This window comes from Chenopodium quinoa, unplaced genomic scaffold (assembly GCF_001683475.1).
Source record: "Chenopodium quinoa cultivar QQ74 unplaced genomic scaffold, ASM168347v1, whole genome shotgun sequence".
Lineage (NCBI taxonomy): Eukaryota > Viridiplantae > Streptophyta > Magnoliopsida > Caryophyllales > Amaranthaceae > Chenopodium > Chenopodium quinoa.
The window spans coordinates 2,924,931-2,952,666 of NW_018742974.1; the positions used below are offsets into that span (position 1 = coordinate 2,924,931).

Below are 27,736 nucleotides of genomic sequence, written 5' to 3' on the forward strand. Positions count from 1 at the left end.
AGACAAATATAGTCAGTTGCATCCAAAATGTTAACACCCGAAAGAGCACTGAAAGCATAGCCATGCAACTTTATATGTCTGGAACTTTTCGTACCCCTAATAACAGGAAAAAGGTTCTAACAGCAGAGAAGATACCCTAGATTTAGACTTCATTGATGCAGGAACCTTCAAGAAAAGCAAGCAGGAAGGAACAGAGGAGGGAAAGATAGAGAAGGTAGTCAAGGAGTACCTCAAGGCGTTCGAAGCCAAGATTGCAAAGATCGCTGGAGTGCCAAAGCCCATGGAGGAAGAGGCAGTAGACGACTACATAGAGTCACTCTTCTCAGAAGATATCGCCATGGTGGAAGTGCTAAAGAGGTTCAGCACACCCAATATGGCCATGTATGATGGAATAACAGACCCAGATGAGCACGTGTCCCTCTACAAACAAAAGATGATGACCAACTTAATCCCCAAAGACATAAGAGAGGCTATCATGTGCAAAGGCTTTGGAGCCGCTACTATGTCAGGTCTAGCCTTAAATTGGTTTATTAACTTAGAAAATGGTACTATTCGATCTTTTGCAGGAATGGTGAACCTATTCAAGATCCAATTCGCAAGCACCAGGAAGATTGAGAAGCAATCTTCATATTTGTATCGTGTCGTGCAGAGACATGAAGAGTTGAGGGATTATCTTAACAGGTTCAACAAGGAGAAAATTGGGATACATATATGTGATGCTCCCCAACAATTGAAGCATTCAGGAGGAGGCTGCTGGATCATAGCGAGCTCTATAAGGAATTAACAAAGTATCCCTGTGCAACCTTCGAAGATGTGCAAGCTAAGGCCATGGCACAGGTCAGGTTTGAAGAAGATGTGTACGCAAGAAAGACTCCTGAGCCAGATCGCTTGTCAAGAAGGAACAATTTTCCCAGGAGGGACCATCGGTTTAAACCGTACCAGAGGTCCCACTACGATGAAGGATTGGTCAACGCTGTCGAAGAAGAATTCTCAGATTGGAAGGAAGATCCTGAACTCCCACCTAAATTGCATGAATATTGTTTCAATGTTAACCTTATAGGTGTAATTAGAATCTTGAATAAGATGGGAGATACAGTGCAGTGGCCTAGGAAGAACGATAGGCTAGGAGAGAAGAAAGATTCGTCAAGATGGTGTGATTTCCATTCAGATATTGGCCATACAACCGATGAATGTCTCGCGCTCAGAAAGGAAGTTGCATACCTGTTGAAGAAAGGCTATCTCAAAGAACTCTTGATGAAAAGGTCCAAATTCTCTAGAAAGGAGAAAGAGTCCCATCATAGCAATTAAAGGGGATCCCAAAGAAGCCAAAGAATGTTACAAGATTGCCCTAAAAGCAACGTCTACATAGAAGAGTTCAGCATAGCAATCAGAGGGTCAGTTGGGCCAAGAGAAGCTCAGCATAGCACAAGAACAAGAAGCAATAGAAATCTAGCTGAACCCAAAGCATCCAAACCAAAAAGTAAGAAAAGGATCAAAGTTGAGTCCAGACCTTCGTCAACAAATCTCAGAATTTCTAGAAGTAGAAAAGGACGTGTTCGCCTAGACACATGAAGTCATGAAAGGAATTTCTCTAGATGTGATTACCCATAAGCTAAACATAGACTCGATGCACGCACCAATGAAGCAGAAAAGAAGAAAGTTAGCGCCAGAAAGAAATAAAGTTATCAATGAAGAGGTCCAGAGCTTACTGAAGACAGGAATGATTAGAGAACTGAAGTACTGAGAACTGAAGTACCCAGAAGGGCTTGCCAACGTGGTAGTGGTAAAAAAGAAGAAGGGGAAGTGGAGTATATGCATCGACTTCATAGATATCAACAAGGCCTGCCCAAAAGATCCATTCCCGTTGCCTCATATTGATGCCATGGTAGATGCAATATCAGGGAACGAGTTACTCTCTTTCATGGACGCATACAATGGTTATAATCAAATCCTCATGAACAAGGACGACCAGGAGAAAACAGCTTTCATTACAAGCCAAGGGATCTACTGCTACAAGGTAATGCCTTTCAGGAAGAACGCAGGAGCAATATACCAAAGATTGGTAAATAAGATGTTTGCAGAGCAAATCGGGAACATAATGGAAGTCTACATAGGCGACATGGTGGTTAAATCCAAGAAGGTAGTTGATCATGTCAAGGATCTTAAGGAAGCCTTTGCCATCTTAAAGCAGTACGACATGAAATGGAACCCCATAAAGTGCACATTCGGAGTACAGTTAGGAAAATTCTTGGGCTACATGGTGACTCGAAGAGGAATAGAAGCCAGCCCAGAACAGGTTAAAGCCATATTGGATCTAGAACGACCAAAATCGAAGAAGGACGTACAAACTCTAACGGGGAGGATAGCAGCATTGAATAGATTCATCTCTTAATCTTCTGACAAGAATAAAGCCTTCTACGACGTATTGAAGAAAAACAAAGAGTTCAAGTGGGAGCAGGAACACGAAGAGGCATTCCTGAAGTTGAAGGGGTACTTAGCCAACCCTTTAATACTTTCCAAGCCAAAAGAAGGAGAACCACTCCAGCTATACCTCGCAGAAGGGACGATCAGTGCAGTCCTCACCAGGGAAGAAGACAAAGAACAATTTCCTATTTATTACGTAAGAAAAACCTTACTCATTGCGGAAACAATCTCTAGAGAAATTCATTCTAGCCTTAGGGCCTGTTCTCTTCTGTTGAAATTCAGTTTAGCTCTTAATTTATGTCTAATGATATTGCTAATGATATAAAGCCAAATTTCATTCTTTTAAGCGCTTATTACGACGACGACGACGACATGTTAATAATAATAATAATAATAATAATAATAATAATAATAATAATAATAATAATAATAATAATAATAATAATTTGGGGCTAGATACTAGTTAGATACATGTATTAATTAAAACATTAAAGAGAGTGGGTTAGGGTGTTGGACTGTTGGGTCGTTGCCTCTTTAGATTTTCGTGTTTTTTTCTTTTTTTTTTAAATATTTTTTTTAAAATTTGTTTAAATAGATTAGATACAAGTAATTGTTGTGTTCTTTTGTCATAATACTATTTTATTTTAAAATTAAATAGGATATGTGTTTAAAATGTTTAGAGGTTTCAAGTTTTTAATATATTTTCCATAAATTTTATAATTATATAGTATATTTTTCGTAAATATTTTAATATGTACATTAATATATACACATATGTATAGTAATAAATAATCAATAAATAATCAAAGATCACTAATCCGTAGTTAAAAATCACTAATTAATAAGTTCAGTTCAGTTCAGCTCAATTCAGTTTAGCTGAGTTCAGTCAATCAGAACAGGCCCTTAGTTACTGCTTTAATAAAGGTACGACCGTACTTTGAAAACCACTCTATACGAGTACGAACCAACTACCCATCAAGGCCATCATGAGAAAGCCAGAAATGTCAGGCAAAATGGAAAAATGGGCTTTACATCTCAGCAGGTACGACATACAATATGTGCAAAGAACCGCAATTAAGTCACAAGCCTTAGCGGATTTCGTAGCTAACTTCAGTCAAATCCTTGTGAAAGAAGCGCAAAAGGAAGTACTGGCCCTAAAGGAACCCAAGGCAATGCAAAAGTGGACACTCTACATAGATGGCACAACAATCATTTGAGGTGTAGGTCTAGGAATAGTGCTTACATCACCGCAAGGAGACAAAATCGCACAGGCAGTAAGGTATAATTTCAAAGCAACCAATAATGAAGCAGAGTACGAAGCATTGATTACTAGACTACAGTGGCGAAAGACATGAAGATACAACACCTGGAGGTAATATTCGATTCCCTACTCATTGTGAACCAGATTTACGGGGAATATGCAGCAAAGGATACAAAGATGATAGCATATCTAGAGGTAACAAGAAAGTTCATTAAGGAATTCAAAGAATTCAAGATAGCATAAGTACCCACGAACTTAAATACTAAAGCAGACGTTTTGGCAAACATAGGGTTAAACATCAACCATGATGAGTTCAGAGCTATACCACTAGTGCACGTGCTATCACCAGCCATAGAGAGTGACTAAACCATGAACGTCTATGAAATACTAACAGACCTTACAGAAAAAGAAGACAGTTGGACAAAGCCTCTCAAAGATTATCTCACACACAAGGTAACACTAGCAGGAAAGGTGCCAGCTCAAGCACTTGCCTTAAAGGCATCCAAGTATTGTTTAATCAGCAATGTGCTCTTCAAGAAGTCAATAGCAGGACCATTCTTGCGATGTTTAGAAAGAGAAGAAGCACAACCAGTATTGCAATCACTACACAGTGGTGAATGCGGGAATCACTTAGGAGGAAGAAACCTCGCCAACAGAGCACTCGGAATGGGATACTACTGGCCTATCATGAGGAAGGACGCCACAAAATTCTCTAGGTCATGCTTAGCATGTCAGAAGCACGCACCTTTAACACATAAGCCATCTGAAGAGCTACACCCAACACAGACGCCTTGGCCATTCATGAAGTGGGGAATGGACATTGTTAAGCTGCCCCCCCTCAGCAGGGCAAAGAGTCTACTTCCTAGCAATAACGGACTACTTCTTAAAATGGATAGAAGCAAAAGCATACAAGGACATCAAAGACAAGCATGTCATTTCGTTCATAAAAAAGAATATCCTAAGAAGATTTGAAGTACCAGCAAAAATCATTTCTGACTATGGGACCCAATTCATCAGTAACAAGATAACAAACTTCTGCAAGGAATGGAACATCTCTCTCATCACATCTACACCAAGATACCCACAAGCGAACGAACAAGCCGAGTCAAGCAACAAAGTTCTAATCAGCAACCTGAAGAAGAGATTGGAAGGCGCTAAAGGGAAGAGGGCAGATGAATTACCCAACATTACCCAACATACTGTGGGAAGATAGAACAACTCCAAAAGGCGCCACAGGTTACACTCCTTTCTCACTAGTGTATGGATGTGAATTAGTAATTCTAACAGATGTAGAGGTCCCCACTGCAAGGTACGGATTGATGATAGAAGAAAGAAATCAAGCTGAGTTGGTACATAATTTGGATACTGTAGAGGAACTTAGGGAAGATGCAAGAATGAGAATGGTAAGAGAAAGAGTCTTTAGGGTAGAAGATTGGTCCTCAAAAAGGTTTACGAGAACACAAGAGTAGTAAATGCAGGAAAGCTAGCACCCAACTGGGAAGGGCCTTACGAGATCATCAAGGTAGTAGGCAACACAACATACAAACTTAGGGGCGTAGAAGGTAAAGAGGTACAGAGAAGCTGGAATGCAGCACATTTAAAGCTTTATCATTTCTAAGGAATGAAGAAAGGAACGTAGTTATTATTCCAACCCCTTTCGTTTTTACAAAAATAAAAAAAAAAAAAAAACAAAAAAACAACAAAAAAAACCAAAAAAATGAGAAAAACAAAAAAGCAAAAACTCTCCAACAGCCAAATGCGGCACGAATGGTACTATTCTTTACTCAAACTTAGTCAATTCAGTTTACTTTTACTACGAGTACTGACTTAAGAATCAGAGGGTTGTTGGGGAAACCCACGGCCACCCCTCACCCAATTCTGTTTTGTAAGGACAACAATGCCAGGAAAAGTGCAGAGAGACACAACATCGCTACAAGTACCCTTCCCTATAGAGCAAGTAAGCGCCAACAACAAATACATGTCAGCAATATTACATCACAATTGTAATACAATTGTAATACAACTGCAATACAACTGTAATACAATGACAAACACAAGTTAACACAAAACACACATAGCATAAAAAGGTACTGAGATTACTTAGTTGCACAAAGCAACAAAACAAACAAAGCATCCAACTGCAACAAGGAAGCACAAAAAGAAAAATATCCAACTGCACTAAGGCAGTAAAAACAAACATACTTCAAAAGAAAATAAATATTGTTCAGAACAAATAGGTGACACATCACCACAAAAACTAATTCTCTCCGGTGTTGTCAATGCTAGTATAGAATTCAAGGCAGCCTGGTGATATTGTATAAAGTACTGCAGAAAAGAATGTCGAGATTCAGAGAGTGTAATAAACAAAACAAACAGAGCGACTGCTATGATGGTAACCACAGATTGATTATAAGGCCTTGCTATCATGCATGTCAGCATTGATACACCTAGGAGTGTCGAAAAGAGGGATGATACCACTAGGTTGTAGAGAAGTACCTATTGAGAAACACCGGTGCAAAATTTGAAATAATTTCCATCACCATTAGTGGTAGGTAAGTAACTTCTTGAATGCCAGCCAAAGAATGGGAAAGGGATGTAATAAAATGAATAGATTTAGCAGAATAACCCCCTATAAAAACAAGCAGAAATACATATCATGGGTTTCTGCATGGCAGCATCTACTGCATCATGGATTTCAGAATTGTGTAATTCATAAAAGCTGCTCCACTTCTGGAACTCTCGAGTTATAGTAAAACAACTCTAACAGAGCAAATAGATGAGACTAAGGCTATGTTTGGATAACAAAAAATGGAAGGAAAGGAAGGGAAGAAAAAGGGATGGAGACAAACTTCCTTGTTTGGATAATATGTTAGGGGAGGGAAGGGGAGGGGGAGGGAGGGATCCATTTTCCCTCCTCCTTTAATAAAGACCATCCCTTCAAAATTGGAGAGATTTGGAGGGAAAATGGAGCTCATCATTTCCTCCACTTTCCCTTCCTCCCCCTTCCTCCTATTTCCCTCCCTTCCATTTCCCTTCTAATTTGTTATCCAAACATAGCATAATGAACTACTTACGGGGAATTATGTGTTTCACAAAGATGGTACGCCAAAACTACTCCACCCTTAACTATACCATTCTATCCTCATTATATGGAAGATATTGCGACTGATAAACAACAAGGACACAACCCAAGTCGGGTTAAGATATTGGTTCTGCTAAGGTTTATGTCCAAGATAAAATTCTTAGATCTAAGGTTCTTCTATTTGCAGGTATAAATTTGTAGGATAATTAAGCAATAAAGCAACACTAGCCATAACAATTCACTTGATTATTAATTCGATTAACTTAATGAACATCATCATCTCTCAGCTTTTAATTTATGATTCGAATCAAGTACAACAAGCACACAATAGTGCGACAACAAGTGGCCAGCAGCAGTTTTATCACAAAAACAGGAAGGGATGAAATAGTAGGGTAGCAACAGAGGGAAATACTAGGGAAGCAACAACATAATGACTGCATTCTACTATCAAATAAATTGAGTTACATATATACAAGTTTCGGAAACAAATCGAATACGAGACACTGTTAAGTGAAACAAAAGCTACTAATAGAAATCCATGAATACACACGCTTACACAAGCAACATCATTGAGCTAAACAAGCATCTTTTGGCAAAAGTAATAATAAAACAAAAAAAAAAAAAAAAAAAAAAAAAAAAAGCCACCCCTTTAGATGGTATGTTACTGAGGCTCCACTGGTGCCTAAGTGTCAACAATGAGTGGTGACCTTGTAATCGCTTAGATCCACCTAACTTCTGAGTTAACGAATCAAGGTGATTAAAATCACCCTGAACAAGAATATTAGGGGGCAAACAATGGAACATGGTATTAAGCTGGTTCCAGACAGCAGAACGCAACTCAAGGTAAGGCGAGCCATACAAAAGGACTAGAGTCCATTCATTCATAGCACAGTGACACACATCTAAAACAGAGCAAATAAAAAAGTTTGGTACATTTCACCCTAATCGACAAGGGGATACTCATTATCCAAAACATTCAAATGTAGCATGTAGAGTAGACTCAATACCATTCCCACAGTCACACACACCGCGTTAGAGAGAAAATGCATATAATGTAGCCTTTCTCAAACTCAAAAGAAGCCCTTACAGGCCCTCCAAAGTGTCTAAACTAATTTCTATTATGTGTCCATATTTCCATTTATCATCCACAAGAAGGGAAGAATAAAACCTTTTACAAAAATATTAAGTATAGATATTATGTGTCTAGTATAAACAATACTACAGAAAGGCATATTTTTCTCAAGAAAGGGTATGTATATCCTGTTAACTTCACTGATTCAACACTACAATTTCCAATTACCACATCGTGGTTCCATCAATGTATAGGTCTCTTATATGATAAGCTGCTGCACAGCTCTCACTAGAACTTTTATCGATGGTTGAAATACTAAGAAGAAATTAGAGGGTATATGATGTTCCAACCAATTGGACGCAATCCGTAGATAGCATAAACAATATATAGCCCCAGAAAAAAAAAATTAATAATTTTTTTTTTAAAATCAAATATTAAACCCAAATCAGATCCGAACTCAAATCTCACATAAAAATGCAAAATATATTGAACACCAACTAAATCAAATAACTATCAATAAATAGCGCAACATTCAGCATAGTCCATTGAAACCCATTGAAACCCGAAATGATGATTTGAAACCCATTGAAACTCGAGTTACATTATGAAATCAGCTAATTGGCAGATGATGATAGATTGAAAACAAATTTCACAACCCTTTGAAACCCGAAATGATATTTTGATATCACACATATATATTAAAATAAAAAAAAAAAAAACCCAATAAGTACCGTTGAAACCGAATTTCAGTGAGAAATTAAATTTCAGATATAGGAGAGAAGGAACTTACTTGAGAATTTGAGATTTCCCACTTGATTCTAGAAGAGAGTAGTTGGATTAAAAGCTTGAAATTGGTAGAGAATGGAGGATGGAGTAAAGAACTGGCTTTCCAAAAAAAAAAGAAAAAAAAATGAAGTGAAGGATGAAGAACGCATATGACATATGAGGAAGATGTTACTCTGTTAGTGTTTAAGTGTTTTACACCCTTTTTCTTAATGTTTTTTGTTTTTAATTTTTTTTTGTTTTTTTTAATTATATATTAGTTATACTGAGTATTGATTTGGAGGGAGTTTTACCGCCTCATTTTGATGAGATTTACTTTTAGGGGTAGAATTTCACACAAAATTTTCAACCAAGTTAAACTCTTTACTGATTATGGAGGTAAATTTCCCTCCTACATTTTACTTGTATCTTTGTTAAATTAAATTAATTTTTTTTATTTATTTTTTTGATTTTTTATTGATTAGAACTTTAGTTACAAAATTATAATTTTATATCCGAATTGCTCACTGAATAAATATAAGATAGTACGATATGCAACAACGATCGTAACTTTAATTTGCTTACGAATGTTTTTATTTGATTCAATTATTATGTATTTAGTAGATCTTAATCTCTTTGTAGATGTCGTATGTCTTTTATTTATGAACAATTTTATATCACAAAAAGAAAAGATAGTGTACAACAAACATAGCATTCGATACACATGAATATATCTTAATGTTTTATTTAATAATATAAGTATAATCTGAAATAATTTAGTGCTCCGTAATAGATATGAGCATAGTTTCAAAATTACATTACAATGATAATACAAGTACCTATATATATAAATTAAGCTAGACGGGAGACTATACTATTATATGAAATAATTAGAATGGGATTGTTAAAACATGGATTAACAATAACCTAATATTACTCTAACAATATTGTTAATCAATTTTATGGGATTATTAAAATAATATTGGATCAAAGAATTCTATTATTAATTAAAGTTAAATTACTTTTTAACTCTTTCTTAGACTAAGGGCTTGTTCACATTTACTGAACTGAACTAAACTAAACTGAACTGATTGGAGTTGAATTGAACTGGACTGAACTGAACTGATTGGAGCTGAACTAAACTGAACTAATTTGAGTTGAAATGAATATTTTTTTGTGAATGAAGGAAATTTGAAGCTGAACTGAACTAAACGGATCAGATCTGAACGGAACTGCACTAAACTGATTGGAGCTGAAACGAACTAAAATGAAATTAAGCTGAAATGATAATCACACAATTTTATTTTTTTAAACTTGATTATTAAATAATGTAAGAAAACATAATTATACTTCAATTCTAAATATTCTAATACATATGGTTCTTGTTGGTCTCAACTATCAAGATCAAATGATATCAAACAAACTTTTCTAATGTAATTAACATGGTCTTACATCAATTACTTGTAACCCACAATAACTAGATCTAAAATTGACCCAAACACTCGTGTTGTCCACTCTAGTTACATGATAATGTAATAGTAAGTATTTATATACTCCGTAGTACGTACTTTTATATTTCGAGAATACTTATTGTGGGGTTATTTATTCAAGGGTTATCTGGTCAGTTAGGGGTTAGTTATTCATGTGTTACTCGGTTGGTTATAAGTAACTTATAATAGTAATCTTTGACCGACCAAGTAACTCTTTAAATAAGTAACCCTTGAATAAGTAATTTCGTTTTTTTTTTTATATTAATAAGCACCTTTATAATATAACTTTTATTAACTCATTATGTTATACACTTATACTGATACTTATATAAAGTATCACTTAATCTTAATTAACAAATAATGTAAGTTGACCGTATTAAAAAAAAAAAAGTAGTTCACAGATTAGGTAGCTAATTACCCCAAACAAAAACAACTCACAAACACTAATCCCCCTCACAAATCCCAAAATTGATTAGGCGCCACTTTCTTTTTTAATTAGCCGCCACTTATTAAACAATTTACCAAAACCTCAAAATTCTCCTCAAAAATCAGAAACCTTCCTATTAATTTTTTTTTTTCAGAAACCTTGTTTGCTTAAGGCAAAACCGTTCTTTCGAAGGACCCTAATTCGAAGATTCGTCTAACGCTCAGAAGATCAATTCTTGGACAAAATTTCAAGTTAGATCTATTAACTGTTCGTTTTTCTCATATGTTGTGTTTTAATGTGTGAATCAATGGCGATTTTAATTTATTTTTTCTAATACATATGTGGAAGAAATTGAATTACGTTGGATTCTAGTTGCTATGGTTGAACAGATTTGTTCTCGAGTTTTGATTTTATTTTTACAATTTCTGCTACAAATTGGTGTGGCTTAAGATTTTTTATCTTTAATTTTCATAATTTCGTATGGCAATTTTCCTGATTTCATTTAATTTATTCCTTTTTTTTCTTGTGTGAAAAGTAATTACTTTGTATCTTTGATTATATTTTTTTGTATAATCTGTTTTTTCTGATAATTTGTGTACATGTGCTACTTAAATTAGTCTAATTTATGATATTAGTAAAATTAAATAGTGCCATCCTACGAACATGATCAATATCCTCAAATCTTTTACAATTGGACATCTTAAAGAAAATAAATGGCTAATATATGATATATTTGGTACTTGAGTTCAAATGCATTGCAACTATGCTATAGATCTTGACCAACATCTTGAGTTGATGAAATCAATCCTCCAATATACTTCGGAATTACCGTCCATAATGACAATATCTGAGGGGAAAAGAGAAAATCAAATTTCATAATCAAATCATGTTAAAATCTGAAGCTGATGTTTCCAATGACGTCTTTATGTCGCTAGATATTTCATATTACCTCATTGTATGCCATATCATGTAGCTGGAAAAAACAATAAACTATGATAGTTGACATTAAAGGCCAATTTTTGTAGAAGGCTGAACCACGAATTTGAAGCTCCCTCTTTGGAATTTCGCAATTTTTCAGTGTCAGCAATATAAAAGTATGAGTGGTCAGAATAGGTAGTTTTCTTTAATAATGATAACCCTTCTTAACAAACACAGCCTTAAAGAAGTAAGACACAAAATATTATTAATTTTTTTTATTATTATTATCACTTTTCAATTAACTAGCTCTCTTTGCATTCATAGCTTTTATTGTCACATGGATACTCCGAAGGTTCAAAAGAGGCTAGAGTGGATGAGGTGTGCTAATAGGACAGACAATCTATATATAAATGGACTTAATTCCTTTCTTCAATTTGCTTTTGGTGACTTAGAAATGAATAGTGATTTAGGAGAGGAGGAAAAGAAGGTACCTTGCCCTTGTAATCGATGCAACAATGGTCCACATAAAACACGGGACAAAATTTACACCGACTTGATAGTGAATTGAATCGTGCAAGGTTATGTTCGTTGGATCTATCATGGAGAATTCAAACCCCCACAAAAGAAAAGTAGAAATGATTTGGGAGATAGTGCTCATGATGATATATTTAGAATGATCCATGACAGGTTTAGTCCTGGAGTTTCTTACAATGATGACATAGATGACATGTTAGATGAGGAGCAACAACCTAAGGAGTTTGATCAACCTAGATATAAAAAGGATACAAAAGAGGCAAAAATGTTTGAAAATTTGATGAGAGATGCTCAACAAACTTTATACCCCGGGTGTAATGAATTTTCTAAATTGTCATTCATTTTGAAGTTATTCCAAATCAAATGTATGGATGGCATGACTAATAAAGCTTTTACTAGTATGCTTCATATGTTCAAAAATGCTTTGCCTAAAGGTGCAGATTTGCCATCAAATTATTATGAAGCACGTAAGATGATTACTAATCTTGGTTTCGGTTATGAAAAAATAGAAGCATGTGAAAATGATTGTATGCTATTTTGGAAAGAGAATGCTAACCTTGAAAAGTGTTCCATATGCGATACTAAGCGTGATAAAGCTTCTCCTAAAGTGTTACGCTATTTCCCACTAACTTCGAGGTTGCAAAGGCTATTCATGTCGTCCAAAACAGCAAATGAGATGAGGTGGCACTCTGATAAACGAGAAGATGACGGAGTACTTAGACACCCAGCAGATAGTGAAGCTTGGAAGCATTTAGATAAAGAATATCCTACTCGTAACGTTAGGTTGGGTTTAGCAAGTGATGGATTCAATCTATTTGGCGGGCTTAGAAGTGACTATAGTATATGGCCAGTAGTGGTTGTTGTGTACAATCTCCCTCCATGGATGTGTATGAAACAACCTTACACGATACTATCTTTGTTAATTCCAGGGAAAAGTGGACCGGAAAATAACATTGATGTGTATTTGCAACCATTAATCGAGGAGTTAAAAGAATTGTGGGAAACTGGAGCTCAGACTTATGATGCTTCAAGGAATGAGTACTTTTAAATGCGTGCTTCATTGTTATGGACCATAAATGATTTTCCTACGTATGCAAACTTATCTGGGTGGTCTACCAAAGGCTATAAAGCATGTCCTCATTGTATGAAAGAAACTAGCTCTGCTCGGCTACCAAATCAGGGGAAATGTTGTTACATGGACAATCGTCAATTTCTACCTACCGATCATAAATGGAGAGATAATAAATCCTTTAACGGGAAAGTAGAAAAAAGAGGTCCTCCTAGGAAATTATCTTCCAATGAGATTTTAGAACAACTAAAGGACCTTGAAGGCATGAAATTTGGTAAAACAATGAAATTGCCAAAGAGGGATGATAATTGGAAGAAGAAAAGCATTTTTTTTTTTAATTGCCGTATTGGAGTAACCTCTTACTTCGTCACAATCTTGATGTCATGCATATTGAAAAAAATGTGCTTGACAATATTCTTGGTACATTGCTAGATATTGATGGGAAGTCAAAAGACAATCTAAAGGCTAGACATGATTTAAAGCATTTGAAGGTTATGAAACATCTTGCTCCTACATTAAGAGATGGAAAGTGGCATATTCCTCCAGCACTATACACCTTGTCTAAGGCACAAAAGGAAAAAAGTGTGTAAGTTTTTAGAGAATTTAAAGGTTCCCGATGGATATTCTTCTAACATTTCTAAATGCATAAACCTCGATAAGCGTAAAATTTATGGTCTAAAGACCCATGATTGTCATGTGCTTATGGAACAACTATTGCCACTTGCAATTCGTGGGGTGTCCATACCCAAAGTGTACGATGTGATAGTGAAGTTGAGTACATTTTTCAAGGACTTGTGTTCAAAGACATTGAAAGTGAAAGATTTGGAAAATCTTGAACGTGAAATTATAGTCACCTTGTGTGAAATGGAGAAAATATTTCTTCCATCTTTTTTCACCATCATGGTCCACTTGTGTCTTCACCTAGCTACGAAAGCTAAAATTGGTGGACCAGTACAATATCGTTGGATGTATCCGATAGAAAGGTACTTATGCATTTCAAATTTGATTTAATAATTTTTATTAACTAAGTCAACTTTTTTTCTTTATTAAAAATTTGTTATTTTTGTAGGCTCTTACATAGATTTAAATGCTATGTTCGCAATAAAAGTAGGTCAGAGGGTTCCATCGCGGAAGGTTACATCATTGAGGAGTGCATGTACTTTTGTTCAAAATACTTGAATGAAATCGAGACAAAATTTAATCAACTTGAGAGGAATGATGATGCGGAAAATGATGACTACAAGGGTCTATCAATTTTTGCATCGTCTGGTGTTCCTTTAGGGAAGGCTAAATGTAGGTCTCTTAGTGAAGAAGAGTTAACACAAGTTCGAGAATATGTACTTAAGAATTGTGATGAAGCACAAACTTATTTAGAGTATGATATTTTTCTTTTCTATTTATAAAAAACTTCAAGTATACTTTCCCATGATTATCTTATAACAACTATTCTTTTGAATTTCAGTGAATATGAAGAGTCCACATCAAACACAAATTTAGTTGATTGGTTTCGTGACCGGGTATTTTTTAAAATCAAATGTAGTTATTTTTTAATTACAAGTGTAGTACTAGTATAAGTTTTAATTAGCTAATATTCTATTTATTGTTAGGTCATCGATTTGCCTAATGATTGCAATGACCAAGTAGTGAAAGATTTGAAAACATTGGCTTTAGGTCCTTTGAATGGTGTTCAATGCTTCAATGGGATTCTTGCAAATGGATTCAGATTCCACACAAAGAATACAGAAATGAAAAGGGTACACCAAAATAGTGGTGTTACAGTGAAAGGCATTGCTAGGAATATGGAAAAAGATTACTACGGGATTCTCACTAACATACTTGAGATACAATATTTAGATGGAAAGCGTGTGGTTTTGTTTCATTGTGATTGGTGGGATGTCAATAGGGTAGGAAGAGGTGTCAAAGTTGACAAACATGGCAATGTGAGTGTCAATAGTCTTTGTTCATTGCGTACCAAAGAACCCTTTGTGCTCATGTCTCAAGCTCAACAAGTCTTCTATGTTAGTGACGGACTTGATCCCGATTGGCTTGTTGTTGTGAAGACCCACCCAAGGCATCACTATAATGTTGTAAAAAAGGAAGGGACTGAAAGTGAAGAAGATGCATTGCAACAACTACAATCTGAAGGTGCTCATATCTCAAGCTCAAGTAATTTGCAAGAGACTCATGATCCATTTGTTGAAATAAGAGATGATATTAGTGAAATGATTGTAGATGCTACCAAGGAAAATCAACCCAAAGATCTAAATGATATGGACTTACAAACATTAGATGACGACGATTTGCTAGAGGATGATGATGAGGATGACAGTGAGAGTGACCAAGAGAGCGACGATGATGATATTGATATTGCTTAATTTTTTTTTTCTTTTTGTTTTTTTAGCAGGAATTGTATGTGTTGATACATATATTCATGGATTCCTGGAAAACCTTTGTAGTTATAATTACTTATTTTTTCACACTTTGCAATCGTGTTTTTATTGGCTTATTTGAATAGATGTATGTCAGGATGTTTTTGTTTTATGCACAGTTATTGGTAAATGGCTTGTAGTATTTGACAGTAATTGTACACCATGTGTATAGTAGCTGGCAGCAGCTTTGCATTAGGGATGCAGTGGATGGTAGTAAATTAGATTTAGGCACTCAATGTGCATTAAAATTCTATTGTAAAATTGTCTAACCCTATTTGTTTTTTACTTTGTAAATGCAGATGAATGAGTATGAAAAAAAGAGGCTTCTTACAATAGCAGCCAACAAAAACAGACTTAAGTCGTTGGGCATAAAAAGAATCGCATCTTCTTTGACAAGCTTGGTTGAAGGGACAAAAAAAAAAAGAAAAAAAAAAGGAAAAAAAATTGCTGGCATGGAAGATGGTGAATATGTTCCCACTAATGATGAGCTTGAGGATCGGGAACGTGAAATAGAACCTCAAATCAGGTTTACAAGAAAGGTATAATATGAACTAATAAGTATGATTTATTTAGTTTTTCAACCAACCTCTATAGTTCTGGTAATTTTTTGTTAATTAATTTTTATCAAGCTAACATAAGACATTTGAGGGAAGGAAACAAAAAAGACAATTTCATTCCACCAAACTCAGTGGCAAATTTTCTTAAGACGAACAAGAAAGCATAAAACACAATGGCCATGGATATCTTAGAAAAAGGTACTTCATTATTCTTGATTTTGGTTTCTAGCTTATTACTGTCATTTTGATCTTATTAGGTACCTTAGTTGCTGTTTTGCTTTCAAAATGTCATATTAGGTAAAAGTGATGTGAACTCTCTTATTGAAATTTGCTGGTAAATAGAAATATAATTTAGCTTTAGTTTGGTATAGGAATGAGTGTGCTGCAAGCAGGTAGGGGAAAGGGGCAGGTGCTTGTGAAGAGAGTGGGTAGGTGCATGTGTAGACAGGGGGGGAGTTGTAGATTCGAGGGTCCCTGAAAATTGAAATCACTCTCACTATTATGGCATAACATAGCAGAGGCTCAAAATAGTAACATTGAAATGTTAATAGATTAGACATACATGCTTCTGTCCATGAATGCATTCATAAGAAGAAAGTACGGGTAAAAATTTTTAAAATGCAATCTAGCTAGTGAAATCAGTCCTCGAAAACGCATCAGGCATCATATTCATTGATGAAACTGATTAACTTTTTGATCGCTAATGATCGATTAAACGAGTAACTCAAAAGACATGCTTGTCAACCCACCCTAATTAAAATAACAACTGCAGAAATTAAGCATTCTATTGATTATAAACATTACAAATAAGGTATCAAATGAACTTAGAAAGCAATCATAAATAAAAAAAAAATACTGAAAACCCAACAAAATCAATTACAAACTTAGTGAATTGGGTTTACTTAATCTTACTAATTCCCAGGAAGCATAATGCACAGGACCTAGAAAAATTATGGAAAACGATTATGCAGAAATCTTGGGAAAAAAAAGTAGAACTAACTAGAAAATATGGCAAAAGATTATGCAGATATCTTCAACTAGAACCTAGAAAAATACAGCAAAATAATGGCAAAATAACAACTAGAACCTAAAAAAATACAGCAAAATAATGGCAAAATAAGAGCTGCTGGCAGTAGCACCCGCAGGCTGGCTGTGGTCAGTGCTGTCCATCACAAGCTGGTTGCAGACTGCACTGTTCCCAGCAGACGCAGCAGCCCCTGTGGTGTTCGTGGCAGCATTGGCAGCCTCTGTGACCTCTAAAACAGCCGCTAAATCCTCCAAAAAATCCAAATCAACACCCACATTATCCCCCGGAGCTTGCACTATAGTTTCGGATACCTCATCCCCGTTGACCCATTCCATTACACATAGTTGTATTTTTATTAAAGCAAACAATAAATCAGTTAATAAAGCAAACAATAAATCAGTTAATAAATCAGTTTTAGGTTTTGTGATGAATTAGTAAAATTTCAATTAACTAGACTCATGGGAAAGTTTGTAGATGCTATAGATTCAATATCATCACTTAGAGAGTTTCTGCAACAATCAAAACCAATCCTTTCCTATCACTTCAGTAAAGACTTGTTTTTATTCTATACATGTAAATAGAAAACGATGAAAAAATTGGAGAAACAAGGGAGAATAATAACACCGCTAAGGGGGGCTATGATGAAGAAGGACGACAGATTGGTCAACCACTTGAACTTGAAGATGCATCTTTGGATACTGAACCATTGAACGACAAGGAACTCATGACTGTACCAGAGAATGAGGAACTTAACATTTCATCAGGTTTGACTTTATTATCCCTTAAAACATATATATATATATATATATATATATATATATATATATATATATATATATATATATATATATATATATATATATATATGTATATATATGACAATATGCTTCAAGTCATGTTAATTCACTACCCAGTGAGCTTATGCTTGATACAGGTGCTGCTAAAAAAAAAGAGGAACGGTATATTGTAGAAAGCTTACCCTGTTACCTCCTGGGGAAAAACTGAATGTGGAGTTTGACGATGATGGTGTGGCTATTGGTGATAATGCTTCATTATTTTCTTTCTTCTTGGGTCAACAAGTTCGAAATAAAGCTATATGTTCGGTACAAGTTAAATGTTGGGACGATTATAAATCTGAAACATTAGACCATTTGTGGGCTTGCATCACGGTAATATGTTATCATAATAAACATGTTTATGGGGTTTTTCTTTCTCTTATTAACAATGAAACATTGTCAACTTGATGTATGAGCAATAATTAATTTATCTTTGTCTTTTGCAGGAGAAGTGGTCATTTGATGACCCTGAAAATAGGCGGGAGTGTGTTATGAAACATGCACAACGTTTATTCAGAGGTGCTAGGAGCAAATTGAAATCAAAGTACTTTAATGATAAAAACTTGAAAACAAAAGAAGATCGTCTCAAAAATAAGCCTAGTCATCTGACTAAAGTGGAATGGAAGTTCTTGGTTGACTATTGGAGTGAAGAGGCGGTTATGGTAAAATACACAGATAGTATATCTTTATTCTAATATAATTAACGTATATTATTGATTAAATCCTTTTTATTGTAGGAGAAGAGCTAAAAAGCAAGTAAAAGTAGGGCACAACAGAAGATGCCTCACTATAATGGCACTAAAAGCTTCGGTCGCACTAGACAAGAAATTGTATGTAATAACTACTCTTTCTAATTTTAACTTTTGATTCTTGCCATATATAGGACTACAATACTCTATGATGTCACATCAAGCCTTAATTACTACCTTTATCTATCATTTTCCAAAAAGCTCAAAAGGCTACACTAAATAAACTAATGAGATAAGCATCTGTTGCAGCTGTAAGTGGTTAGTGTTGCAGGCTGTTGTGGGTGGAGAGTGCTCCCTTGCTGTTGCTGCATTTTCTATGACCTGCACACAAGCCCTGCCTGTATACTAGCCCCCTCCCTTCCTGCATACCAGCCCCCTCCCTGCCTGCACACCTGCCCCGACCCCCTCCTGCCAGATGCCACCTGCCTGCACATACCTGCATCCCCTCCCTACTTGCACACCAGCCCCCCTTCCCTGGATTTCCTACACACCAACCTAACCCTTTCATACATAACAACCCCCACTCCCTCCTACCACTTACTTGCCTGCCTGCTTGTACACTAGCCCCCCTCGCCCTAGCATTCCTGCACACCACGTCACCACCCACGCCCCCTTTCCCTGGCATTCCTGCACACCACGTCACCACCCACGCCCCCGTTCCCTAGCATTCCTGCACACCACCCGCGCCCCTTTCCTGCACACACCTAATTATTATTTTCTGTTTTATTTTTTATTTTTTATTTTTTATTTTTTTTATTAGCTGAATTCTAGACACATGGAAAATTAAATTCTATTGGACATAACTAAATGTCATTAGCTTCCAAACCACTAAAAATTTTACGAAGTAATTCTCGCACTTATTCAAAATATGCAAACGTACAATAATTAGGAGTGTAATTTGATTCTAAAAACTCTGTAATGTTTGTAGAAGAAGAAGAATGGCGGGAAGTGTTCTCGAGTTGATGTATTGGTTGCAACTCGTACAAGAAAATCTGAGAAGGCTGTGAATGCAATCAATTTGGCAAATAACACTCATGCAGTAGTAAGTTTATAAGTTTTATGCTTGTTATTTTCCATTTAACATTTACCATCTTATCTTCTAACTTAATATTGTTTATTCATAGGATGAGATAAACAAATTAAAAGAACAAAGAGAGAAAGGTCTTAATGAGAAAACAGATGAGCAAATTATTCAGGATGTGCTTGGCAAAGATATACATGGGTATTTGAAAGCATATGGACCTGGTAGAAGTATTACGCAACATTTTAAAGTAAAGCCCTCTCGAATTGATCTTACTCAAGAGGTGAATGAAGTTAAAAAGAAAGCAGATCAAGCAATTGAAGATGCAAGAAAAGAAGCTGAAAATGCTAGAACAGAAGCAGAACAGGCTAAATTAGAAGCTGAACAAGCCAAAAAAGAGGCGGAAGCTGTTAAGAATGACGTGGACAGAAAAATTGCTGATAATAATGCAGTTTGGGAGAAGAAGTTTAGTCAACTTCTGGATTTTCTTGGAGCAGGAAGTTCATCAGGTTCTGATGATTCAGGATGTCAAGGTTCAAAGGAATGAAGTAAGTAATGCTATCTTCACCGGTTATTGATGGCACTTTGTAAATTCTAGTTTAACCAATTTTTATATTTATGTGTATGCTCCTTTATTGCCTTGGGTTGGGTGATTAGAAATTGCTGCATATTTAAACAAAGGGATATCAGTTGCAAGCTTAGACTTCAATTCAAATTGTTACACTTGACAGGAAAAAGCAATAGCCTATATACGTAGTATTTTTTTTTTCATTTTTTCTTTTTCCCGTGCTGGCAGCTATTGCCTTTCCCCCTCTCCTAGCCTGTTGTCCTAGTGTCTTTTTCCCTCCTTACTAGCTGTTGTTGCCTTTCCCCCTCCGCTGCTTGCTACCCTGCAGTCTTTCCCCTGTTGCTGCTGCTTAAGTCAGACTTATATTAGTTTTCCTACATTACAGATTAACTGATTTATATATATATATATATATATATACTTTGATGAGTTACAGAATCAATGATTGTGAATGCATAACATTGTCACAAATAATATGTTCATGCAGCCAGGCTAGCCACTTCTGCTATTGTTGTTGATGCAGTCGATGCCGATGCTGCATCTTTTGTTGTCGTTGTAAATGCCGTTGTCTTTGTTATAGATCTGTTGCATATTCTTTGTTGGTTGCTTTAAGAGCTAGAATTGTTATTTAGATGGGCTAAAGCTTTCTTTGTTTGATGTTATAGGACTTTGGTGAAGAGTCGGAAGGGCTCAATGTCGTTCAGCAGCACATCATATCTCACAAATGCTCACATATGAGATCCCCTATTAAACTTGACTGGTTTTACGCTTCGAACAACAGCAACAAATTGATATTTCTGGCCTTATCAACTTCAGCTCAACAGATCATGTTAAGTTAAAGTAGAAGACATGAACATAATTATAGATTGTATTAATCTAGTTTTTAGCGTATTATAAACACAAATAAAATAAAAGTTGTAACTTTTGTGTATTTGTATGTGATTCTGCACTAATTTCGCTTTAATTAATGCAATTTTTTTTATTATACAATTTTTTTAGCTTTGTTAGCTACTGTAATATTTATGGCAACAAAGTTTGGTAGCCACAGTACAGATTCGAGGCAACGAAGCTTATTAGCTACGGTAATACTTGTGGCAACAAAGTTTATCACCACGGTAGAATTGGTGGCAAATAATGTGTTAGCCACGTTAGTTTTCGTGGCAAGAGAATATTTTTTCCACGTGAATACTCGTGGCATAAATTTCAAAATTTTCCACGACATTCATTTTCCCGTGGCAATTTTCTAGCCACGGCCTCTTGTGCCACGGGAGAAAATTTCAAGATTCCCGTGGCAAAATTGCATAGCCACGAGAATTTTATACTTGTGCCACGATTTTACTTGTGGCACAAGGGTCAAATTGTTGTAGTGACAGCGATCCTTACCAATATGGGTAAGGGGGAAAGCCCATCACCGACAACGGCAGCTGCGGAGCCCGCAGTGAAAAAGCCGGAAGTCTCAACTCTCACCCCGGAGCAGAAAGAGCTCATTCAGCTGAGGAAAAAAGTATTGGAGCTGGAAGCTCGCAACCTGAATCGGGAATGGAGCCTGGAGGAAATAACCCCCGCTTGAATCAGCCCAGAGAAGCGGGTCCCTCGCAGTAGGTCACCGGCCGCAGAGCGAGGACCCAGCCCGGAGATAGACAAACGAGCGCGAATCCAGGTTGTTCCAGATGATTCCCCATTTTGCTGGGAGATTCTGGAAGAACTCATGGAGAAGGTGAAGATGCCGAGCTGCAAGTACAATGGAACCACAACACTCAAAAGCCACATATCAGCTTTCGAGAATCATATGGTACTCTACACCATGACGGACTCAGTCTGGTGTAAGGCTTTCCCACCAACTCTGGAGGGACTGACATCGGAATGGTACGGCGCCATCCCCAAATGTTTTGTATACTCGTACAACCAGCTGAAGAGAATGTTCATGGAGCATTTCATAACCTTGGTGGACAGAACCAAGATGACAACCGAGCTGATGTCCCTAGTTCAGGGAAAGGATGAGCCTCTGAGGGAGTTCATCACGAGATTCAACAAGGAGGCAACAACCATTCCAAATATGAGCCAGGAAGTAGCGCTATTAGCAATGCAGAGTGGCCTACTGCCAGGGTCACCATTCCGAGCATATATGGGGCGTAAGAGCCTCAAAACGCTCGTTGAAGCGCTGGGTAAAGCGCATGAGTTTATCAAAGCAGACGAGACTGACAGAGCAATGCTGGGTAGGAAAGCAACAGGTGACTCAGTTAAGCGGGAAGAGGTCACCCGGGCAGAGAACACACCCAGGGTGGACCAGCCAAGCAGAGCTGAGCAAAACCGCAGAGAAGTGGACAGGGCAGTGGGACTGAGAAGGTCTGATCCAAGGAGAGGGCCAAGGCCTGGGAAGTTTGATCAGTATACCCCACTAACCCATTCCAGATCTCACATATTCAGCGTAAATAAGGCTGATTATAAGTGGCAGAGGCCTCCAAGGATGGTAAACAGGAGTTGTGATACCAGTAAGTGGTGTGACTTTCACGAGGACTATGGCCATACCACTGAAGAATGCACGCACTTGAAGGACAACATAGAGGACTTAGTCAGGAGAGGATACCTGAGTCAATATAAGCAGCGTGGTGACCCTCCCAGAAGAAGGGAGGAGGATAGAGCGGGCCGAGCTGACCGCAGAGGAGGTCGGAGGGGCCCAGCTAGAGACAAGGATAGAGATGGCAAGCCAGAGGGCAGGGTGTACGTGATCAGCGGGGGTCTAGTACATGAGGGGGACAGTTAATAGAGCGCGGGCTGACCTGCAGGTGATGATACATCAAATAAACGACAACGATAAGCGTAGACGGCCACCTCTTCCCCCGCAGCCACTAGCCACGTTCGACGAGTATGACCACAAGGGCATAATTTACCCTCATGATGACCCGCTGGTGGTGAAAATGAGAATTGCAAATTGGGAGGTGGATAGAATACTGATAGACGGAGGCAGCTCAGCCAACATCATATACATCAGTGCTTTCAATGAGTTGAAGTTGGACAGAAAAGACCTAAAGAGAGTAAACTACGAGGTCACCGGGTTAAATGGCTCGGGGCTTACCCCAAAAGGCATAATCGAACTCTCAGTCCGGGTAGGAGAGAGGTCAAAAAGACGTGATGTCCGAGCAGAATTTCTCGTGATAAACTCCCCTTCACCCTACAATGTAATCGTGGGAAGACCGCTCATCCACAAGATAGGCGGGATGGTACCCAGTTACCACCTGGCCATGGCGTACACAACTTATGAGGGTTGGTCAGCAAAGCTCAGGGGAAGCCAAAAGACAGCCCAACAATGTTACATAACTGCCTTAAAGCAGCCTGCCAAAACCAGACAGCAGTCCGGTTCCGAGAGAAGGCTCCCTGAGCAACCTGAGAGGAAGTCAAGGAAAAGGAAGCGTGAAGAGTATCACAGGGAAAAAGATAAACAGAAGTTGGCAATGGAAAACTTCAAGCCTGCAAAAGAAGAAATGGCCAGACCACTTCCCAGCGGGGAGCATGTCAAAGTCGAGCTCACAGAAGGTGATCCCTCGAGGATGGTGAAGATTAGAAAAGACATTGATCCAGGAGTAGGGGTGCACCTCATAGAGCTGTTGAGAAAAAATAAAGACATTTTTGCATTTTTTCGTAGATGAGATGCCCGGAATTGACCCAGCAGTCATGGTGCATAAGTTGAATGTGAAGGAGGATATTAGTCCAGTCAGGCAGAAAAAGTGAAGCTTCTCCATGGAGAAAAACCAGGCAATCCAGGAAGAGGTGGAAAAACTCTTAGAAGCAGGATTTATTGAACCTTGTGACTATCCAGAATGGTTAGCCAACGTGGTCATGGTGAAGAAGGCAAATGGCCAATGGAGAATGTGTGTTGATTTCACAGATCTTAATAAAGCCTGCTCGAAGGGCTGTTACCCACTGCCATGGATAGATCAACTGGTAGACTCAACCAGCGGTCACGCACAGCTAAGCTTTATGGACGCCTTCACAGGGTACCATCAGATCAGCCTGCACGAGCCAGACAGGCAGAAAACTGCATTCATTACTGAAGGGGGAGTGTATAATTACATAGCTATACCCTTCGGGCTGAAGAATGCTGGAGCAACTTTTCAGAAGGCAATGGATAGAGTATTCCTTCACCAGAAGGGAAGAAATGTGGAAGTATACGTTGACGACTCAATTGTTAAGAGCGTCACGCAGGCTGGACATATCATGGTTCTGGAGGAAACATTTGCCACTCTGAACAAGTATAGAATCAAGCTCAACCCGAAAAAATGTGTCTTTGGAGTGAGCTCCGGAAAGTTTTTGGGTTTTCTGATCAGCGAGAGAGGAATAGATGCTAACCCAGAAAAGGTCGAAGCAGTCCTCAATCTGCTCGAGCCTAAGAGCATCAAAGATATCATGCGGTTAACAGGCAGAATGGTCGCACTGACCAGATTCATCAGCAAGTCAGCAGACAAAGCCCTGCCATTCTATCAGCTGTTGAAAGGAAACAGAGAATTCAAGTGGGGGACTAAGGAGAAAAAAGCCTTTGAGGGTATTAAGGAGCATATGACTAAGCTCCCAACAATGATCAGCCCGGAGCTGACGGAAAAACTGCAGCTGTACATCTCAGCGTCAATACAGACAATCGTAGCCGTTCTGCTGGTAGAAAGACAGAATCAACAAAGGCCGATATATTTCGTGAGCCACGTGCTGACCGAGGCAGAGCAAAGATACCCCCTGGTAGAGAAGCTAGCCTTCGCAGTGGTCACAGCAGCAAGAAAGCTAAAACCATACTTTGACACGCATATAATAGAGGTCCTCACAAACCACCCGCTGGAGAAAGCATTACAAAAGATGGATGCATCGGGTAGACTCTTAAAGTGGGAATTCGAGCTTTCTGAGTATGAATTTGAGGTCAAGCCTAGAGCAGCCATCAAGGCACAAGCTTTAGCAGACTTCATAGTGGAAGCCTCCTATGAGGAGAAAGAGGATGACGTTGGGGTCTGGAAAGTGGAAGTGGATGGATCCTCGGCCCAAACGGGGAGTGGGGCAGGAGTCATAATGACGTCTCCAGAAGGAAACGTATTTGAGTATGCCATTAAGTTCAAGTTCAAAGCTTCTAATAATGAAGCATAGTACGAGGCGGCGCTGGCAGGCCTGCGTATGAGCCTCGCAGACGGAGCCCGTAAAGTACACCTGCAAACTGATTCTCAGCTCGTTGCCAGCCAACTGCAGGGGGCGTATGAGATAAGGGAAGCCACTATGATGAAATATGTAGCCAAAGTTAAAGAGCTGGCAGCCCAGCTAGTCCATTTCCAGATAGACTTGGTCCCTAGAGCATGAAACTCTCAGGCTGACGCCTTATCTAAGTTAGCCAGCTCCACCTTACAAAGCCTCACAATAACAGTGATGGTCGAAGTGTTAGAGGAGAGCAGCATCGCTGAAAAGGAGCAGGTAAACTGCGTCAGGAGTCAAAGAGCCTGGGTCTCAGACATCTTGGCGTACAAACTTCATGGCTCGCTGCCCGATGATGAAGCACAGGCTAAAAAGGTGAAGAAAGATGCAAATTGGTATGTAGTGATGAATGGAGAGCTCAACAAGAAAGGCTTCTCAAAGCCGCTGCTGAGGTGTATTCCAGAATGGGAGCAGGAGGGCATTATGGAAGAAGCCCACTCCGGAATATGTGCCAACCATATCGGCGGGAAAGCATTGGGAGTAGAGGTCCTTAGAAGAGGGGCATATTGGCCAACTGTCACGCAAGATGCACTAGCATATGTCAAAAAATGCGACAAGTGTAAAAAATATTCACCGGTCATAAATCAGCTAGCAAACGATCTGACTCCAATCCTCAGTCCGATGTCGTTCGCTCACTGGGGAATGGACATATTGGGACCTTTCACCACTGGGTCAGCGGGCAGGAAGTATCTCATTGTGGTAGTAGATTACTTTACAAAGTGGATAGAAGCTGAGCCCACCAAGTACATAAAGGCAACCCAGGTCAGAACATTTATATGAAAGAGCATCATCACTAGATTCGGGGTGCCATGGTGCATAGTCTTTGATCATGGGTGCCAATTTGACTGTGACACCATAAAGGACTACTTGGGGGATATGGGCACCAAGTATGCAAGTGCCTCAGTCTGCCACCCGCAAAGAAATGGCCAAGCAGAGGCAGCAAACAAGCTGATCCTGACAGCCCTACAGAAGAAGCTGGAGGAGTACAAGGGCCTGTGGGCAAACTTAGTCCCAGAGGTCTTGTGGGCAAATAGGACCACTGAGAAGGAGTCAACCGGTAAAAGCCCTTTCACCCTGGCCTACGGGGTTGATGCAGTTGTCCCTGTGGAAGTACAAATCCCCAGCCTGAGGATACAACACTATGAGCAGCAAGCAAATGAAAAGCGCATGCTGGAAGAGCTAGACTTCCTGCCAGAAGTAAGGCTAAAAGAAGCCCTTAAGCTGGCAGCCCAAAAGAGCAGGATCTCAAAAGCTTTCAACAAAAGGGTCAAGCATAGGGAGCTCCTGCCAGGAGACTTAGTCCTCAGGAGGACAGGAGCAGTTGGAAGAGGAAATCAGCATGGAAAGCTGTCAGCAAACTGGGAAGGCCCTTTCATCATCCACGAGCAGGTTGGACCAGGCGCGTTCCTCCTTGCAGATCAAGAAGATCAGGTCTTAAGAAACAGTTTCAATGCTGATGTGTTAAAGAAATATTTTGTTTAAATATCCTGAAACATAGCTGTTTCAAGTTGATAAATCTTTATTCAGTCCATGATATGTTAATTAAGGCATTTGAGCCATTTTTGTTCAATGAAATACAAGCCTCTGCGTGAGGAGTATGTTGCATAAATTTGTTTAATATAGTATGCCCAAGCATCATATACTAACATGCAGAAATCAAACAAGAATAATAATAAAGTGTTAGAGGCAAGAAGCACTCTAGCGCAAAATGACAAAGTGAAAGCATCCCTCCTTAAAACCTCACTTCACCTGCAAAAAGCAAAACAGGGCACCACCTCGGGGACGCCTAAGGGGGAGCCTGACACGTTCAGCTTGAGCAGGGAGAAGAGAGGAAAAGAAGAAGATGAGCTACATGGTTAACACTAAGGTTCTCTTAGTCCCATACAGCCCATCTCTTCGGGGGGGGGGGGGGAGGAAAGGAGAAGACAGTCAAGCATTAAGCCCTTACAAAAAGAAGTAAGCAGGCAGTAAACAAGCTGAATGACATAAATAAGTCGCAGCATAAACAAGCTGAATGACATAAATAAGTCGCAGCATAAACAAGCTGAATGACATAAATAAGTCGCAACATAAACAAGCTGAACGACATAAACAAGTCGCAGCATAAATAAGCTGAATGACGCAAATAAGTCACAGCAAAGCAAGCTGATGACACAGACGAAATAAGCAAAAAGCTGATCGACACAAACAAGTCTCAACAAGGATAAGTCGAATAACGCTCAATCAAATATGTCAACCAGCACGCAGACGAAGCCTTTGGTCAAAGCCAAGTGAAGTACACAACGCG

At 38.4% G+C, this 27,736-nt stretch overlaps 3 protein-coding genes across 10 annotated transcripts; all 3 read left to right on the forward strand.

Moving 5' to 3' along the window:
• Positions 1-10,234: 10,234 nt before the first annotated feature.
• Positions 10,235-21,216, forward strand: LOC110729243. 8 transcript variants are annotated; one of them, XM_021908957.1, is made up of 10 exons: positions 10,402-10,769; positions 15,768-16,007; positions 16,098-16,223; positions 17,634-17,816; positions 17,987-18,221; positions 18,335-18,550; positions 18,626-18,718; positions 19,566-19,679; positions 19,762-20,206; positions 20,892-21,216. In XM_021908957.1, the coding sequence occupies exons 7-9, from the start codon at positions 18,668-18,670 to the stop codon at positions 20,203-20,205; spliced, it is 609 nt and encodes a 202-aa protein (XP_021764649.1). In that variant the 5' UTR covers positions 10,402-10,769; positions 15,768-16,007; positions 16,098-16,223; positions 17,634-17,816; positions 17,987-18,221; positions 18,335-18,550; positions 18,626-18,667; the 3' UTR covers position 20,206; positions 20,892-21,216. The 8 variants fall into 8 exon arrangements, with proteins under 8 accessions (XP_021764655.1, XP_021764649.1, XP_021764652.1 ...); XM_021908960.1 differs by having other exon boundaries at positions 16,122-16,223; XM_021908963.1 differs by having other exon boundaries at positions 10,235-10,769; positions 15,768-16,223; positions 19,569-19,679.
• LOC110729242 lies at positions 13,537-14,637 on the forward strand. The gene is made up of 3 exons (XM_021908955.1): positions 13,537-14,022; positions 14,109-14,414; positions 14,502-14,637. The coding sequence occupies exons 1-3, from the start codon at positions 13,562-13,564 to the stop codon at positions 14,611-14,613; spliced, it is 879 nt and encodes a 292-aa protein (XP_021764647.1). The 5' UTR covers positions 13,537-13,561; the 3' UTR covers positions 14,614-14,637.
• A 718-nt stretch (positions 21,217-21,934) lies between the features above and the next one.
• LOC110729294 lies at positions 21,935-22,990 on the forward strand. Its single transcript, XM_021909025.1, has one exon. The coding sequence runs from the start codon at positions 21,935-21,937 to the stop codon at positions 22,988-22,990; it is 1,056 nt and encodes a 351-aa protein (XP_021764717.1).
• The last annotated feature ends 4,746 nt before the right edge of the window (positions 22,991-27,736 follow it).

Coding starts and splice junctions, on each gene's coding strand:
- LOC110729294 (XM_021909025.1), top strand. CDS start 21,935: ATGGAGAAGGTGAAGATGCCGAGCTGCAAGTACAATGGAACCACAACA.
- LOC110729242 (XM_021908955.1), top strand. CDS start 13,562: ATGGAAAGTGGCATATTCCTCCAGCACTATACACCTTGTCTAAGGCAC. Junction 14,023..14,108: donor TGGATGTATCCGATAGAAAG/GTACTTATGCAT, acceptor TTATTTTTGTAG/GCTCTTACATAGATTTAAAT. Junction 14,415..14,501: donor GAAGCACAAACTTATTTAGA/GTATGATATTTT, acceptor TTTGAATTTCAG/TGAATATGAAGAGTCCACAT.
- LOC110729243 (XM_021908958.1), top strand. CDS start 18,668: ATGCCTCACTATAATGGCACTAAAAGCTTCGGTCGCACTAGACAAGAA. Junction 18,719..19,565: donor GTCGCACTAGACAAGAAATT/GTATGTAATAAC, acceptor TAATGTTTGTAG/AAGAAGAAGAATGGCGGGAA. Junction 19,680..19,761: donor CAAATAACACTCATGCAGTA/GTAAGTTTATAA, acceptor GTTTATTCATAG/GATGAGATAAACAAATTAAA.